The sequence below is a fragment of the Rutidosis leptorrhynchoides genome, chromosome 3, assembly GCF_046630445.1.
Source record: "Rutidosis leptorrhynchoides isolate AG116_Rl617_1_P2 chromosome 3, CSIRO_AGI_Rlap_v1, whole genome shotgun sequence".
NCBI lineage: Eukaryota > Viridiplantae > Streptophyta > Magnoliopsida > Asterales > Asteraceae > Rutidosis > Rutidosis leptorrhynchoides.
The window spans coordinates 651462098-651479363 of NC_092335.1; the positions used below are offsets into that span (position 1 = coordinate 651462098).

The window sequence follows — 17266 nt, forward strand, 5'->3', positions numbered from 1 at the left end:
GCCCCTACCATTACTCGAACACGCGACATCCTGCTTGCAGGTGAGAGCGCCATCAAGTTTAAAAAAAGTAAAGCTTATGACTTTTAAGAGCTTATGATTTTTAAGCTTTGTTTGGTAACAAAAAAAAAAGTAGAGCTTAAAAAATAAACTTCTCCCATCAAGTTTAAAAATTTAGCTCCTAGCTTATGATATGTTAAAATACATAACTACCCTTTGAATAGTTATTTAATATATATTATGTTATCCTTTTTAATCAATTTACAAGCTATAACCTCCAGCTTTAACTACTTTACCAAACACTTAAAAAGTAAGGAGCTTCCGCTTCAAGCTTAAAAAATAAAGCTCCAGCTACCCGCTCCAGCTCCAGCTAATTTCATTCAAACACGCCCTTATTATATTACTTTACTTTTTTTTTATTTTTGTCATTTTAAGTCATTACACAACGATAAGCTTTAGCTAATATACTAAACACTTATAAAAAAAAATAATAAACTCCGGCTTTTAGCACTGGTCATAAGCTTCAGCTCCAACTTAAGTCATAAGCTCTAGCTTCAATTGTTTTCGTCCAAACACTTCCATAAGATGTTTACTAACCAATGAAACGTAATTTGTTATTTTGTTACACAAACACATGATTCCTTTCAAAGAGTAAACAATAATCAAACTTAATTAGGTCTAATTGTTTATTCAGACTGGCCTCCACTAAACTAACTGAGCTTTGTATAATTAATCACTACATCATGTTAAGATACCTTTCTAAATTACTCCAATTAGATCCGCAGATTCATATTACATTTCAATTCAATGTTTCCAACAACTTTTAGATCTGACAAACTAGAAGAAAAGAAGAATAAAAAAAGATTGAAATGGCCGAAGGGGTCGTTACTTCAGTTGCTGGGAAAGTAGTAGACTCGATGTTTGTTGTCGCCAAGAAGGAGATTGGTTACATGTGGAATTGCAAATATAATGTTGAAGAGTTCAGAAGTGAAGTTCAAAAGCTCAATGACATGAAAGGCAGGATTCAACAAAAAATAGAATTAGCTAAAAATAAAGGAGATAATTTGGTGCATGGTGTGGAAGGATGGGTCAACGATGTTAATGCTGAAATATCAAAGGCCGAAGAATTTATTACAGAAGAAGCTAATGCAAAGAAGACATGCTTTGGAATAGGTTTGTGTGGTAATTGGAGCACTCTTCATCATTACGGTAAGAAGGCAACACAGACAACTTCTCTTATGAAGCTCCAAGAACTTGGCAAACCTTATGAAAGTTTTGTTTCTGTGGATACTCCAATTCCCGGACAAATAGACTGTTACCAAACCAAGAATCTTGATGGTATTATTACCCAAAATTCAGCTTTGGGGGATATCATTACAGCTATTGAAGATGAAAGCGTACAAATTATTGGAATCTATGGTGTGGGAGGTGTAGGAAAAACTACATTAGCCAAGGAAGTTGCTGCAAGAGTAAAGAATTTGTTTGCTGCTGTTGCATTTACTACTATCTCCCAAACGTTAGATGCTGATAAGATTAAAAAGGATACTGAAAATGAAACAAAGCGAATTATGAAAGGTGAAAAGGTTCTAATCATATTAGATGACGTGTGGGAGAAATTAGATCTTGAAGAATTGAGCATTCCATTTGGAAAAAAGCGCATGAATTGTAAAATTTTATTGACATCTAGAAACGAAGATGTGTGTGATAGAATGAATGCTCAGAGTAAGATTTGTGTTAACTCTTTGCCATTAAAAGAAGCATGGATTCTTTTCAAACATGTAGTTGGTGACAAAGTTGAGACAGACATCAATTTAAAATCAATTGCAATGGAGGTTGCTAAAGAATGCAGTGGATTACCACTGATCATCGACGTGATTGGAAATACTTTGAAAAACAGAGATGTCAATTCATGGAAGGCGGCTCTTACTCAGATACGAAAAAATGCGCCAGCGAATATTGATCCATCAATAAAGAAGGCATTTACTCGTTTGAAGCTAAGCTATGATTATCTTGAAAATGAAGAAGTTCAATGGTGCTTTCTACAGTGTAGTATGTACCCAGAAGACTCACAAATCTGGTTGGAAGAATTGGTGCATTATGGGGTAGGTCTAGAAAAGTTTAAAGAGCTTGAAAACATGGAGGATGCAAGAAGCAGTGTTCAAAATGCAGTCAATATCCTCAAGTCTTCTAGTTTATTGCTGGATGCAAAAAATGGAGGACAGTATGCCAAAATGCACGATGTTGTGCGTGATGTGGCATTATTAATTGCATCTAAGGGTAAGACTAATTTTCTGGTGATGGCTAAGAAAGGTTTGACAAAATGGTTGCCAAGAAACAACATCTCACAAAGTTACACGGGGATCTCACTGATGTGCAATAGAATAAGTGAGCTTCCTGAATATCAGATTAGTTTCCCACGGCTTGAAGCAGCATATTTGCAGCAAAATGATTTGTCATCTATTTCTGATGAATTTATTAAAGGAATGAAAAACGCGAGAGTTTTAGTTTTGGAGCATAATTGCATCTCGTTCCTCCCACAATCATTAATGGGACTCTCAGAACCCCGCATGCTCAATCTTTCTCGAAACGAATTTCTATGTGATATTTCTATACTTGGGGAGTTGAAAGGCCTTGAAATTCTATTTCTTAATAAAACCGGAATCAAAGAAGTTCCTGCATGTATTGGTGAGTTGGTAAACTTAAGGCGGCTTGAAGTTACATATTGTTTTGAGCTATCTTATACTACACCAGGTGTCATTAAAAAGCTCGAGAGGTTGGAAGAGTTGCGCATTCACTTCGGGATCCATAGCAATGGAATTCATGAGTGTCTTGCTGAGGTAATGTGTTTGTCGATGCTCACATATTTGGATATAAAAGTGCCACGCCTTCATGACATTCCTGAAGGTTTTAATTTTGATAAACTCAAAGGATTTGGGATTCAAATCGGAGAGGAGTATTCGACTAATCCGATGTTCATCAATTCCACTGAACGTTATCTGACATTTTTCGGTATAACTCTTGAGTTTCCATTTTTGAAGTGGATGAAAAAGCTGATTGAAGTAAGTCGTCCTTATGCATCTCTGTACAAAATACAAAACTTGAATAACCTCGTACCTGACCTTTATCAAGAAGGTTTCAATAAATTAGAGTATATTAAAATGTGGGAGTGTCACAATGTTACATGCCTAGTGGATATATGTGACCGGAAAGGGAATACAAATGAGAAGTTTTTGATGGAACTAAAACACCTCCATTTAAGAAGTCTAGATAATTTGAAATTTCTATGGAATCGGCCAGATGATGAATTTATAAGTCTTACTAACCTAGTCAACCTTTACATTTCTGGTTGTCATAAGTTAGTAAGATTATTTCCTATGAGTGTAGCACAAGGGCTTGTCTCGTTAAAAGAGATAGGAATCGAAGATTGTATGGGTTTAGAGGAAATGATTTGGGGTCAAACTGAAATGGCTGCAAATATTGTCTTCCCTTACCTTACTAGTATCAAGTTATTTAAATTATTCAAACTCAAAAGCTTCTACTCGGGCAGTTGTGGAATCAAATATCCATCATTGATGGAAGTAACAGTCAGGTATTGTTATGAAATGGAGATATGGGGACCCGGAATCCATGAAACACCGAAGCTCAAGTTTGTGAATCATGTACCACTTGATGGACCTTATTCAGTTAATGATGCTGTTGTAAAATCCGTTTATGAATCGAGAAAGGCTAAATTGCAGGTAAGTTGCCATTTAATTTTAAATTTTATAGAGAAAATTAAATACAAGCAATGTCAAAAGCAGGGAACCCCTTTATACAACTTTTGTTGCGTTATACTGTTGATTAATAATTTATTTTTTAATATAATAATAAAATTATCAAAAAATATAATACTCAAAATTTTATACTGTACAATTTTGAATATTGTTTGCTATAAAAAAGACTATTATTATCATTATCTATATAATATAATATAATTTTATAAATTTGTATAAGTATGAATGTATGATAGTCATTTAAGCTTACTTGACAATCTCTCATGTTAAGTCTTATCAAGTGTCAACGTAGAAGGTTCTAACCTTAAATATTAAAATAAAAATATTTCAAAAGTTTTCATCTGTTTTGGAATTGAACCATATTAATATTAATTTTGTTAAATAATTTAATTATTATTGTTGTTAATTCCATACGTCAAATCGACTTTTAAAGCTGACTTTTCATTTCGTTTTTAATTGTCATAACTCATAAAATATAATTGTCCCCATACAAAAATACATTGTTTAAGAACAGACAAATTTTGTCGTTGGTCCCTATACCTTGTACTAAACAACGTAGGTGATATTGAACTTTTTCTTTTTGGATTTTGTTGACCTCGGGCTATTATGATATTTCACGGATGACCCTAAACTTTACGGGCGTTAAGTTTATCTCATAGATCACATAACAAACATACGAGGGTATTTTTGTCATTTTACATGTGCTCTTTCTCTTTTTAACTCAATCATCTCCATCTTCATTTTATCATTTTGTTTTATCTATACGGAGAAAAGGATATTAATGGTTACCATACCACTCACCATCCTTTCCCCTTGCAAATGGACAGATCAACATGTTCATCTTACTCTTCTCTCGCCACTCTTCTTATTCATCCATTAAAATTTAATTTTAAACCTTTTAACTCTAGATATAAAACCTCTAGATACAGATCGATAACAAATTATACATATATAAAACCGATGGATCTAGAACTTTCAACCGGCAACGACGAGTCATAATCGATCAGAAAACTGAGCATGAATTGTGAGTTATACGAACGTCAATACCACCGCTATGATGTTCAGATCCTTGGACAAAAGAACATGAAGTAATGGTGGTACTGAATTTCTTCGCGTTGTACATGATATTGTAATACATAACAATCGAAAAATATAAATATCATTGGACCATAATCTAACAGTTTAGCCGATACGAAGTTTTAATAAGAATAAGAAGGGAAGAAGGGTAGTGGGTTCAAAGAGAATAGATATGTAAAATGACAAAAATACCGCCATGTGCTTGTCATGTGATTCTCATTTAACTAGATAAACTTAACGCTTGTTAAGTTTAGGGTCATCCGTGAGATATTTTAATAGTTCGAGGTCAATGAAGTAAAAAAAAAATGTAAGGTCACCTACGCTATTTTGTACAAGGTTTAGAGATCAACGGAAAAAATTTGTCTTAAGAATATCATTAAAGTGTGCTTTTATTCACTTTTTAATTTTACACCTTATATTTTACCTACCTTTTATATTAACTAGGAGGAGGTCATAGGCCCATTTGGGCCCAAAATTTTGGATGAAAAAGCAAAAAAAAAAAAAAAAAAAAAAAGATAAAAAAATTGCTGACGTCATCATGTTACTATTCCTACTATTCATTCATGCCTGCTTATATACTTATTTATAATTATAATTATTAATAAATGCAATTAAACCTTATACATATTTTTCATCTCATTCTTCATATACCTAACAGATCTCTAAAATGCCTCTCTTCAGTCACACAAGGTTTCCTACAACTTCCAGTTTCGAGACAGGTTTGTAAAATTTTCTTAGAATGTTAACTCGATTTTCATCTACTCTGTTTCTATTTGTGTTTTATGTATTAAGATTCTTTCCATCTCGCTTATTCAAATGATAAAATTGTTTCTTGCTCTTTTTTTAACTTTATAATAAAATAATATTATTAATAACCTTTTGATGCAGGCTCAAGTAGGACCAAGCAACACTCCCGGCCTAATATAAGGATTAGTGAGCTAAAGATGTGAGCCCAAGAGTTAATCAAGTCCAAGTTTACAAGCCCTTGTTGGAAGATGTCAATTTCAGTTTCTGCATTTGGATTAAGGAAAAGCACATGTGAAGAATTGGTCATGCCATGACTCCGCATTTTTAGATGGTGTTTGATAATTTATTTGCACGTTAGACTACACGTTTCCTTCGAGTAATTGCATTTGTTTTCGATTGCATTAGTATTTATATTGTAATGGTTTGATTGGGTAGAATATAAGACTATATAACCCTGCATGCAATGTCACAGACAGATTGTAATCTGTCTGTGACATGACAGTGTCACTCTTTGACCCTCAATAACCCAAAATATCATCAATTTTTGTCAAATTCGAGTAGGGTCCATTATATAAATAAATTTAATATATTATTTAAAATCCTAAATTATTTAAATATTCATAAAATTAAAAAAAATTACATTCGGACCAAAAAAAACTGGAAAAAAATACATTCAAAAACAGAAAAAAACGCAGAAAAAATTAGAAAGTTAAAAAAAAACTAGTCGTCTACGGATGAGTCGTTGTTTTGATCGTCGTTTTGTGTCGGCGGCAGCGGTGGTTGGAGCAAGTACATATATTTGTCGAGGAACACTTTTTGAAGCCCCTCGATCATTTTTTTCGGACTTGGTCATCGATTTCCGAGGGGTTGATTGCTAAAATGCTAGCACCTTGAAACGCGGTTTGGAGTGTTGCTTCCTTTTTCGCATGGGCTATACCCGATGCTCTTTCCGCCTTATGCTTTGAAATAGCTTCCAAAGCCTCTTCCGCTTTTGATGAACGTGATGAAGAACGAGTTGTGTCGGTGCCCGTGCTTGTTGATCGAGTCTTCTATTTTGCCCTTTCTCGGCCCATTGGCCTAAGAAAAGGATCGTCGTCCAAAAGATCGTTTTGAGAAAGTGGAACATTAAACTCTTCATCGTTGGCATCTAAATAAACATGACTACGGGTGCCGAGAACGTACCACTTTGACTTATCTTTCAAAAAAGCCAAGCATCCATCATATTAAATTTATTCCCTTTGTTATTAAGTATGTAGATTTCATGGGCTCGATTCTCAACATTGAGCTCGCTCTCACCGCTTCTCCATTTACGGCGTACCTCGTTTTAAGCGGCATTAAACTCCGGACAATTTTAGTTGATGTTCTCCATTTTGAGGACAATTGATCGTCACCTATATACCGTCCATGCTTATTGTTATTAAAATTTTTATAAATCGAACACCACAACGATTCATACTTTGTGAATTTCCCTTTCGAGAATCTTGAGACGAATCGATCCAACATTGCGCCAACCACTCTTCTTCTTAGGTGGTCCATGCTTTGCAATTTTTTTGAATCGAAATTTAATCAACAACTACATTTATATAAGAAACAACCTGTGACGACTTGGAAATTTCCGACCAAATTTAAACTTAATCTTTATATGATTTCGACACGATAAGCAAAGTCTATAAAGTTGAATCTCAAAAATGTTTAACTGTGATTATATACTCATTTAACTTCGACCATTCCCGACGATTCACGAACAATTACTTGTAAATAGATACGTATATATATATATAAATAATAATTTTAAATATACTATAATTAACTATGTAAAATAAAACAATATATAATAATTATTATTTAAAACATATCTATATATATAAATAAGGTATATTGAATATATAAATATATAAATATAGTTCTGAATTTATTTAGTAAACGATAGAAGCGCTCGTTTATCATTCGATGGTAATTTAACTAAGTTAAGTTCAAACTTAGGTGATTTTAAAATAAACGGTGATCCGAAAATGAGTAATACAAATTTTAGGCTTATTAAAAATGTATTTAGGAATTATTTGTTGAATTTTAAAACTTTTTATATTTTACTTAGGGTTGGGAGAGAATAATTAATGTAATTTTTATTTAATAGTTAATAATCGAATTTTATACCATAATGACCAAAATAAATAAATATAGCTAATTTAAAAATATGTGATTTTTTCTTAACACTTTTATCCGCCACTGATTTCGCACGATACACAGTCCGTGAAAACTGTCGTAAGAATTAAATTTCTTTGTTACACGTTTTATTAATATGATATAATATTATGTTATTATAATAAATAATGAATAATGAATGTATTATTTTCACTTTTGCTGTATCATGAATGATACATATCATCATTATATATTTCAGTTTCATTAATGCACACCACACAACCCATTTACTTTAATATATTTTTTTTTTTTGAGCAACCAAAACCAACTCCCATCGCCTTTCTTGCTTCTTGTCGAATCCAGGCTACCATCACTTGTTATTTGAAACCTTATGTTTACGAATTAACTACTAATTGAAACCCATGTTCTCTACTCATATCACCGATCACTTCCTGCACCTAATCTTGTTCGATATACACAAACGCAATCACCATGATCATCACCGAACCCTCCACACCACCGGCGCCACCTTCATCGCCCATCATCACCACAACCATAACACCACCTCACTCTCTCTCTCTATATCTCTCTTCTCTCTCTTTCCTACTTCATCGTTCGTAAACTTCAAAACCATCACAAAACGTGAAACTCCAAACTGTTTTATGTTGTTGTCATGACACTCTTACTGCAGCTGTATTTCTACTTGAAAACCGCGACAAAACCAACAACATGAACCACCACCTTCGTTAATTGTGTGTTGTTGCTGTTTCCTCATCAACCGTCACCCGCTATCAAACACCCATCACCATTTTTTTAATTATTCGAAAATAATCAATCACCACTATATAAAACCACCCAAGAAAAACGCCATTAAAAACCTGCAACCCTTTAGCCTACCGCTACCATATATATTTATATTTTTTGTTTATTCGATAACCACAAACAACCAACAACTAAACCACTTAGCTGCTGTTCCTGCCTAAAGTCGACAACCAACACAGCAAATAGGGCTGTTGTACTGTTCCTGTTGGAAATTAAAAACGAAAATTATGATAGTGATGAGACGATGATGATATAAGATTATGATGTACCAGATGATGATGAGGTTAGGATACATGTTTGATGATCGTGATGATTGATGATGTTATGTCGTGAACGATGATGAAACCGATAATCCTTCTGTTTTGGAATTCGACTGCTACTGCGTGTAATATGATTTACACCGAATTTTTTTAGTAGGGTTGCAGCCAAAAAGCAAACCATTGATGGACTACTTGTGATCCATTAACAAACTAAATGGGTTTGATTTAATTGAGGTGTTGGGCCGAGAGTTTTCAATTTGTGTTGTTGGGCCAAAAAATGAAACAAAAACAGGTTTAATACAAATGGACATGGTATTATTCCAGAAAAGTTTAATTGGTTGAATGGTTGGGTATGTTAGCAGGTGGGCGAGAAGTCTTGGGTTTGAGTTTGGTTCAGGGCATTTTTTTTATAAAAAGCTTGGAAAGGGGTATACACTCTTATTTTATTTCTATTCTTATTATTATTAGTAATTATCATGATGATGATTATTATTATTATTATTATTATTATTATTATTATTATTATTAGTTAATAATGTTATTATTGTGATTATAATTATTATTGTCATGATTATTATTATTATTAATATTATTAGTATTATAATTATTATTATTATTATTATTTTCATATCTATAATTATCATAAAAATCATTATCATTAGTATTATTTATATAGTTATTAATATTAATTTTATCATTTAAGTATTATTATTATTATTACGATTATCATAATTATTATTATTATTAACTCAAGTATTATTAAAATGATTATTATTATTAGTATTGTTATTATTAAAAATTATTATCATTTTTACAAAAATTGTTATTTTGTTATCATTACAACTATATAATTATTATTATCATCATTTTTACTACTAATATCATTATTATTATTATTACTATGATACTCATTATAATTATTATAAGTAATGTTATTTTTCTTTAATATTATCATTTCTATCAAATACAACTATTATTAATATTGTTACGTATATAAAAATATACTTATAAGTAATATTACATAAAAGTAAGAAATTATTTATATTAACAATCTTTATATAAATATTCACACATGACAAATTAAGTATTTTTAGAATATATATATATATATATATATATATATATATATATATATATATATATATATATAATAATCATTTTCAAACATATATACAAATTAAATATATAATATATAAGGTTATAATATATGAAATTGCTCAATTACGAATATATGTATTAATATATATATATATATATATATATATATATATATATATATATATATATATATATATATATATATATATATATATATATATATATATGAATAATATAGGTTCGTGAATCCGAGGCCAACCCTGCACTTGTTCAATATCGTCACATGTATTTTTACTACAAAATACAGTATTGTGAGTTTCATTACTCCCTTTATATATATATTTTTGGGACTGAGAATACATACGCTGATTTTATTAATGTTTTACGAAATAGACACAAGTGATCAAAAACTACATTCTATGGCTGGATTATGAATATTGAATATCACCCCTTTTTAGCTTGGTAACCTAATAATTAGGACACATGTATGGCCCCTAATTGACGCGAATTCTAAAGATAGATCTATGGACCTCGACAAGTCCCATCCGGGGTACGGATGCTTTAGTACTTCGAGATTATTATTATTATACAGACGAGAGGTTCTGTTTGGGGATATTCTATGCATTAAAGTTAAGTCGGTTATCAAGCGTTCACCATATGAATAATTTTTAATTCGCGGGTTACGCGTGTTATTTTGTACTCGGGTTACGTGTACAATTAATTATATGAAATCTTGTGGTCTATTAAAATGATGAAAATGAATTTTTATGATAAACGAATGAACTCACTAACCTTTTGGTTGACACTTGAAAGCATGTTTATTCTCAGGTTTGAAAGAAATCTTTCACTGTGCATTTGCTCATTTTAGAGATATTACTTGGAGTCATTCATGCCATATTTCAAAAGACGTTGCATTCGAGTCGTTGAGTTCAACAAGATTATTATTAAGTCATTGATAGTTTGATATTATGAAATGGTATGCATGCCTGTCAACTTTCGATGTAATGAAAGTTTGTGTGACAACCCGGAAAATTTCGACCAAAATTAAACCTAACTTCGATATAATTCCGACGATTCACGAACCATTATTTGTAAATAATTATGTATTAATATTAATTGTTATATTAATATTATTATTTATCATCGTTCACAAGTATTATTACTCTCAATATTATTAATAATATTATTATTAATAATTATTATTATCATTAATATTATCACTTTTACTAAAAGTGAAAAGATTATTATAAATATTATTATTATTAATACAACTTATTATTAATAATATTATTGTTATTATTAATAATTTTATTAACATTTTATAATGATTATTATCATTATTATTAATTATATTTAAACTTATCATTTTATTAAAATTATTATTATTATTATACAACAAATTATTATCATTATAATTATTTATTATTATTATTTCTATTATTATTATCAATATTATTACTTTTATTATTATTAATAATATTATCAAATTATTATTATAAATATATTTATTAATAATTAATATCAATTAAAAATATATTAAAAAGTCAAATAAAAGGTACTAATTATATAAATCTGTTTTTATTTAATCATGACCAGCTTTTAAATATTAAAATCATGATCTGCTTTTTATTTTTTTAGTATCTGCTTTTGATTTTTTTTTAGCCTCCTGTTCTTGACTAAAATTAAGAGTCGACACCCACATATAATTGTATAATCAATCATCTAAGTGTAAGCGACTCATCTTCCATTACCATTATCAATTTAAAATTACTACAGCCTGGTATGATTTAATTAAAAATAGAAAAATTTGAAAGAAAACATAAATATACACCCTGTTCTCGACCATTTTACCAAAACCTCGAATCCGAATCAATTTTCAAAATCTATAAATACAGTCTCGTTAGGAATCATTCAAGTAAACTATCTGCAAAATATCAAACCTCAATTCACTATATCGAGTTTGAATTTTAGAGTCAAAGTTTTGGTTTTAAAAAGTCAAACTTCGTTCTTCAATCAATTTCTAGTTTTTCGATAAGATTTAAGTTAAATTGATGATTTTTAATGTTTATAGGAAGCATTTGCAAACTATTTCATGTTGTAACCACAGTCTATAACATGCTAAATTTCGAAATCATTTTTTTTTCTTACCCACGTCGAGCAGCAGCAGCACTCTGCTGTTTCAGTTTTTTTTTTTTCTTCTTTCTATTTTCTGATGAAACCGTGAACCTGCAAACAAGATGATGATGATGAGACCATGAACCTGCAATATGATGATGATGGTTAAGATGATAATAATAAAGGATGATGATGAAGATGAAGTCAGAGAAGTAATGCTTAAATAGATTTAAGTTAAGAACTTTAACAGAAAACAATAAACAGAGGAACGATTAAGGTGTTTGTGGGTGAACGGGAGGTCTCGGGTTCGAGCCCGGTCTTGGGCATTTTTTTTAGAAAGCTTCTAAGGTAGTTCCATCTCTATTTCTATTATTATTATTATTATTATCTTTATTATTATTACTAATATAAATATTAGTTACCATTTATGGTTATAATTATAAATATGATTATTATTATTACCACCAATATTATTATAATTACTAGCATCATCATTATTATAATTCTTACTAAAATTATTTTGTTGTCTCTAATATATGTATTATTCTTATTATTATTATGATCATGATTAAGAATTATTATTATTATTACCTTGAAAACAATACAAATTATTATTATTATCATTTTTACTACTAGTATTATTATTATTATCATTATTACTATTATTATTGTTATAATTATCATTACTATCAGTATTTTTATTATTAATATTACCCTTATAATCAAATACAACTTTTGATTACCAATATTAATATTATTTTACTAAATAGATATTATGTATATAAAAACATATTTATAAGTAATATTACATATAAGTATGTATTAACCATATTAACAATTTTTATACGAATATTCATATATAACAAATTAGGTATTTTTAATACAAACCAAATATATATTAATATAACTATATAAATATTTATCATTTTAAATACATATACACAAATTAAATATTAAATATATAATATATAATATAAGTTATAATATGTGAATTTGTTCAATTACGAATATACGTTTTAATATATACACTTGATATAGGTTCGTGAATTCGAGGACAACTCTGCACTTGTTCAGTGCCATCATACTCGTAAAATACGAAATACAGTATCGTGAGTTTTCATAGCTCCCTTTTTATATATATTTTTGGGCTGAGAATACATGCGCAACTTTTATAACTGTTTTACATTTGGACACAAGTACTCAAACTTTTATGCTATATACATGCTTTGTCATGCTAAATTCCTACCGTAATATCGTTAATTGTTGAGGTATAAGATGCAAACTTAGTTATTGTGAGTAGCGCTACTGAGAGTGACGTCTCTAGTCAGTTGACCGTTGGTCTTTGACTACATAATAATGATTCAACGACACGAATAACAAGTGTCACGGGGTAACTTTTGTTTAGTCGCGATATTACAAACTCAGCATTACTTTTAGATTGGTATTTCTATATCAATCAACACTTTATATTGATATTTCTATATCAACTTTATTAAATCTTGTGGTCTAACACTATTATTGAAATCATTATTTATGATAAACATATGAACTCACCAACCTTTTGGTTGACACTATTTAGCATGTTTATTCTCAGGTCTTACATAATGCTTCCGCTGTGTATTTGCTAATTGAAAGCAACATTTCAATGAGTCATTCATGGATAATTTGAAGGACTTGCATTTGCTAATTTGATGATGATTGCTTGCTATGCTTGGAGTCTTCATTACATATCATATCAATTAAAGACATTTAATGCGTTGTTTATTAAATACAATGTAATCTATTTATCTTTCGCTGTAAAACTCAATAAAACATCTCATATAGAGTCGTTCTCGTTTATACAATTATGATTTGATATAATTAGTCACAAATACCCTAGGCCCTATTTGGGGGTGTGACAGATTGGTATCAGAGCAGTACTGTTGTAGAGAACCAGGATTGCATTTTAAGTGTGCATTATACAATTAGGTACCTTAGCAATGTAGGGCTACAACTTTCCTTGACTATAGTGCCTTTAATTGTTGCCTTTAATTGTTAAATGCTACACTATACTTTAGGAACTTTACTTATCTTAGAATGCCGAGCCAATCTAAGAACTCTGCTAATTCCCCTAAGTATTATCCAATTACGCCACCGCATCTAAATGCGACACTATGATTTCTGAAATTCTTGACATTCCTAAGTCATCTATCATGGTTTGTGTATTACATATGTATTACATGAAATATTATCCATGAATTTTGAAACTCCTATATTTGTTACTATTCCTACTCAAACGTATATAACTCCCTGTTATATCACGTACCTATATGCCTTATGCCTTTATGCATCGGTTTGCGAACCGGAAAATGTCATTGAGTTATTGAGAATCTCAAAGACATTATAATCACTACTCATATTCATTACTTTTAAATCTTTGATTTCTCGTTATTTTTATCATTGAACTTTTTGTTTGACGGATGGCGTCTACGAAACTCTAGAATGGAAGGGTTTGGATTACCGATTTAAAGGATCCTATAGCTCAAGCCCCTAGACCTGAATAGGCCATTGCGAATTGAAAATCTTTAATCAAAAGATTATCCAATTACATACTTATCATCTAGACACGTCATACTGCCATTATTGGAGTATAGACACATCATATCTTATTATATCTTATCATATCTATCTCAATAGACTTTGTCTAACACTTTTCCTAAATTTCCTCCGTAAATTACGGAAATCCTTTTGCCACATATACTATTCGAGGAGACGAATATATCATTCAGTATTCAACACCCACTCGTATCAAAAACCCTAATTCCAAACACATAACATGGATTTCTCACTTGATTCCTCGAGCTCCACAGACAGTGTAACCGGAACAAACAAACCAATCAGCCATCATCTATTTTGGATGAATTGGGGATGGGTTCGTAGTAAACTAAATCAATGGAGACAAAAAGAAGGTGATCCCTTCCACCAACCGAATTCACCTCTTGGTGAAGAACCTGAAGCACTTACCGGCGAACCCGTTCGGAACACTATTTTCACCCTCATTTCCAGGATATCCAGTCACGAATATATAATATCGAAAATTCTAGATCTTATTCATCCGCTTGTCCGAACCGCCAATCATCCCGGAATAATAGAAGAAGTCAACGAGCTTCGCGCTCGAGTAGTGGCTCTGGAGAATATGGTGCAAAATCTAAGAGCATCAGCAGCATAACCAGCACCACCAGTACTATCAGCATCACCACCAACAGCACCAGCTTCACCAACAACAACATCTGCATCCCACATCTCAACATCATAATCGGTACCTCAAACATCAACATCATACGCCCCTAAATACCAAGGAATATTAGTAATAATGAGTTAAGATGTATTGACTCATTCTTCCTGAAGAATTATATATGTATACTTTATATATATATATATATGGTTTGGAACAATAATAAATCTTTTCGTACTAAGCTATTAAGTGTGAATCTTAACTAGTATGTACTACTTGGTTAATTCATATCACTAATATGCTATAATATACATCCTTCGTTAATGACTTAACAATCGTTAATCACTGCTTCAGTACAATAAACTCCATTTCATAATAAACCAAGTGTATTATTCAAATACATGTTTGGTTTTACACTTTCATTTTCGGCATACTTGAAGCTTTCTAGAAAATATTATTCATGTCTTGTGAATTTCACAAGGAATCCACGAGCACCAACATCATATACCGAGGTATATCAATAACAACAAACGATGAAATATTGATTCATAACTTCATTTGCGAAATATTTCATGATAATTATGAAATCTCTAAGGTTTTGGAGATTATTTATTCCCGTTTCAACCGCAAATCAAATGAGTTTAGTATTATATTAACTCATTAAATCTATATTATATCTGAAGAATACATATATGAACGTATATATTCTCTTTTGTACAAACTGTTAATTGTGAAAATATTTTAACGGGTAGGTAAAACCCGAGAGATATTCATATCTCATATAAATATGTTACATTGTACATTCTTCCATTCTGATTCAGCAGTTATTAACTATACTACTTACATTCACATGATATATGTATACATTCACTAAGGAACAACCATTTTCATACAAATTCAATTACATATTCTGATTTTGACATATCGGAATTTAAGTAAAGCTTTAGCAAGTGTTATCTTCCTAAAGATCACTACATTCATGAATTATATTCATTCGTATTCTATGATGAATTATCACATCAAACCACCGAACTTACCATTCCTTACTTTTGAAAATCACAACATTTCTTCGTCAACCGTTAGATCCATTGATGGATACATCTTATGCTTAAACACTTCAAATTCAAAATTCTTGAAAACATCCTTTGTATCTTGACGATCACAATAAGCGTTTAATCATCTAAAAATAAAATTTCTTGAAACCATCTCAGATTGATAATCAATGATTCAGATTCGTTAACCTTGAGAATGCCGACGAAGCAGCAAAAGCTATAGATGGTCTTAATGGCCAAAAGTTTGATGATAAAGAATGACGCATTTAAAAAGCTCAGATTTGGAACTGAAAAACGGATTGAGCTAACCATGAAGGAGACCAAGGACAAATACAAGGACCAAACCCTATATTCAAAGAATCCAGGTAATTCTGGATCCGATGAAATCTTTAGAGAATATCTTGCTCCGAAGTCATGTTAAAAGCTTGCGAAAAAATTTTCTTCATGAACTTTTGAACTTAGAAATTCCAAAATATCATCATAAATATCTTCGATATTTCTGAGGATATTTTCATAAATATTCTTGTCCGAAATTATATACCTCTTCGTGCTTTATGTATTTCATTATATAGGAAACTCCTGTAAAATCTAAGTTTAAATTATAAATGTTTTGAAGAAGTGTTGGGAATTGAAGCATGAGTTAATATAATATAATGACGTCAGGCCAACGTGATTATATTACAGTAAGTCATGCTAAGTTTTTAATGGAATATGATGATTCATAGACTTTATAATCATCATTTACCATGTTACACGACTCTTACATTCTATTCAAACTCTAAACATATCAAGATAATATTTTTCTTGATGATTCGGTTTTTTCCGAATATTCTGGTAATTTGACAAATCAAATCGTACTATTACCTTTCCTTTCTACTTTGTATATTATGATCATTCGAAACTTCATACCTACAAATTCTGGACCATTATTCGCTTTACTTAGAGTCGAGAGGAGAATAAAAAGGCAAA

The 17266-nt window shown here is 30.6% G+C and overlaps 1 protein-coding gene across 1 annotated transcript; it reads left to right on the top strand.

Annotated features, from left to right (window-relative positions):
• Nucleotides 1–866: 866 nt before the first annotated feature.
• On the top strand, nucleotides 867–5797 carry LOC139902490 (probable disease resistance protein At4g27220). The gene is made up of 3 exons (XM_071885107.1): nucleotides 867–3734; nucleotides 5506–5566; nucleotides 5736–5797. Exons 1-3 carry the CDS (start codon nucleotides 867–869, stop codon nucleotides 5795–5797), a joined length of 2991 nt encoding a protein of 996 aa, XP_071741208.1.
• Nucleotides 5798–17266: the final 11469 nt, after the last annotated feature.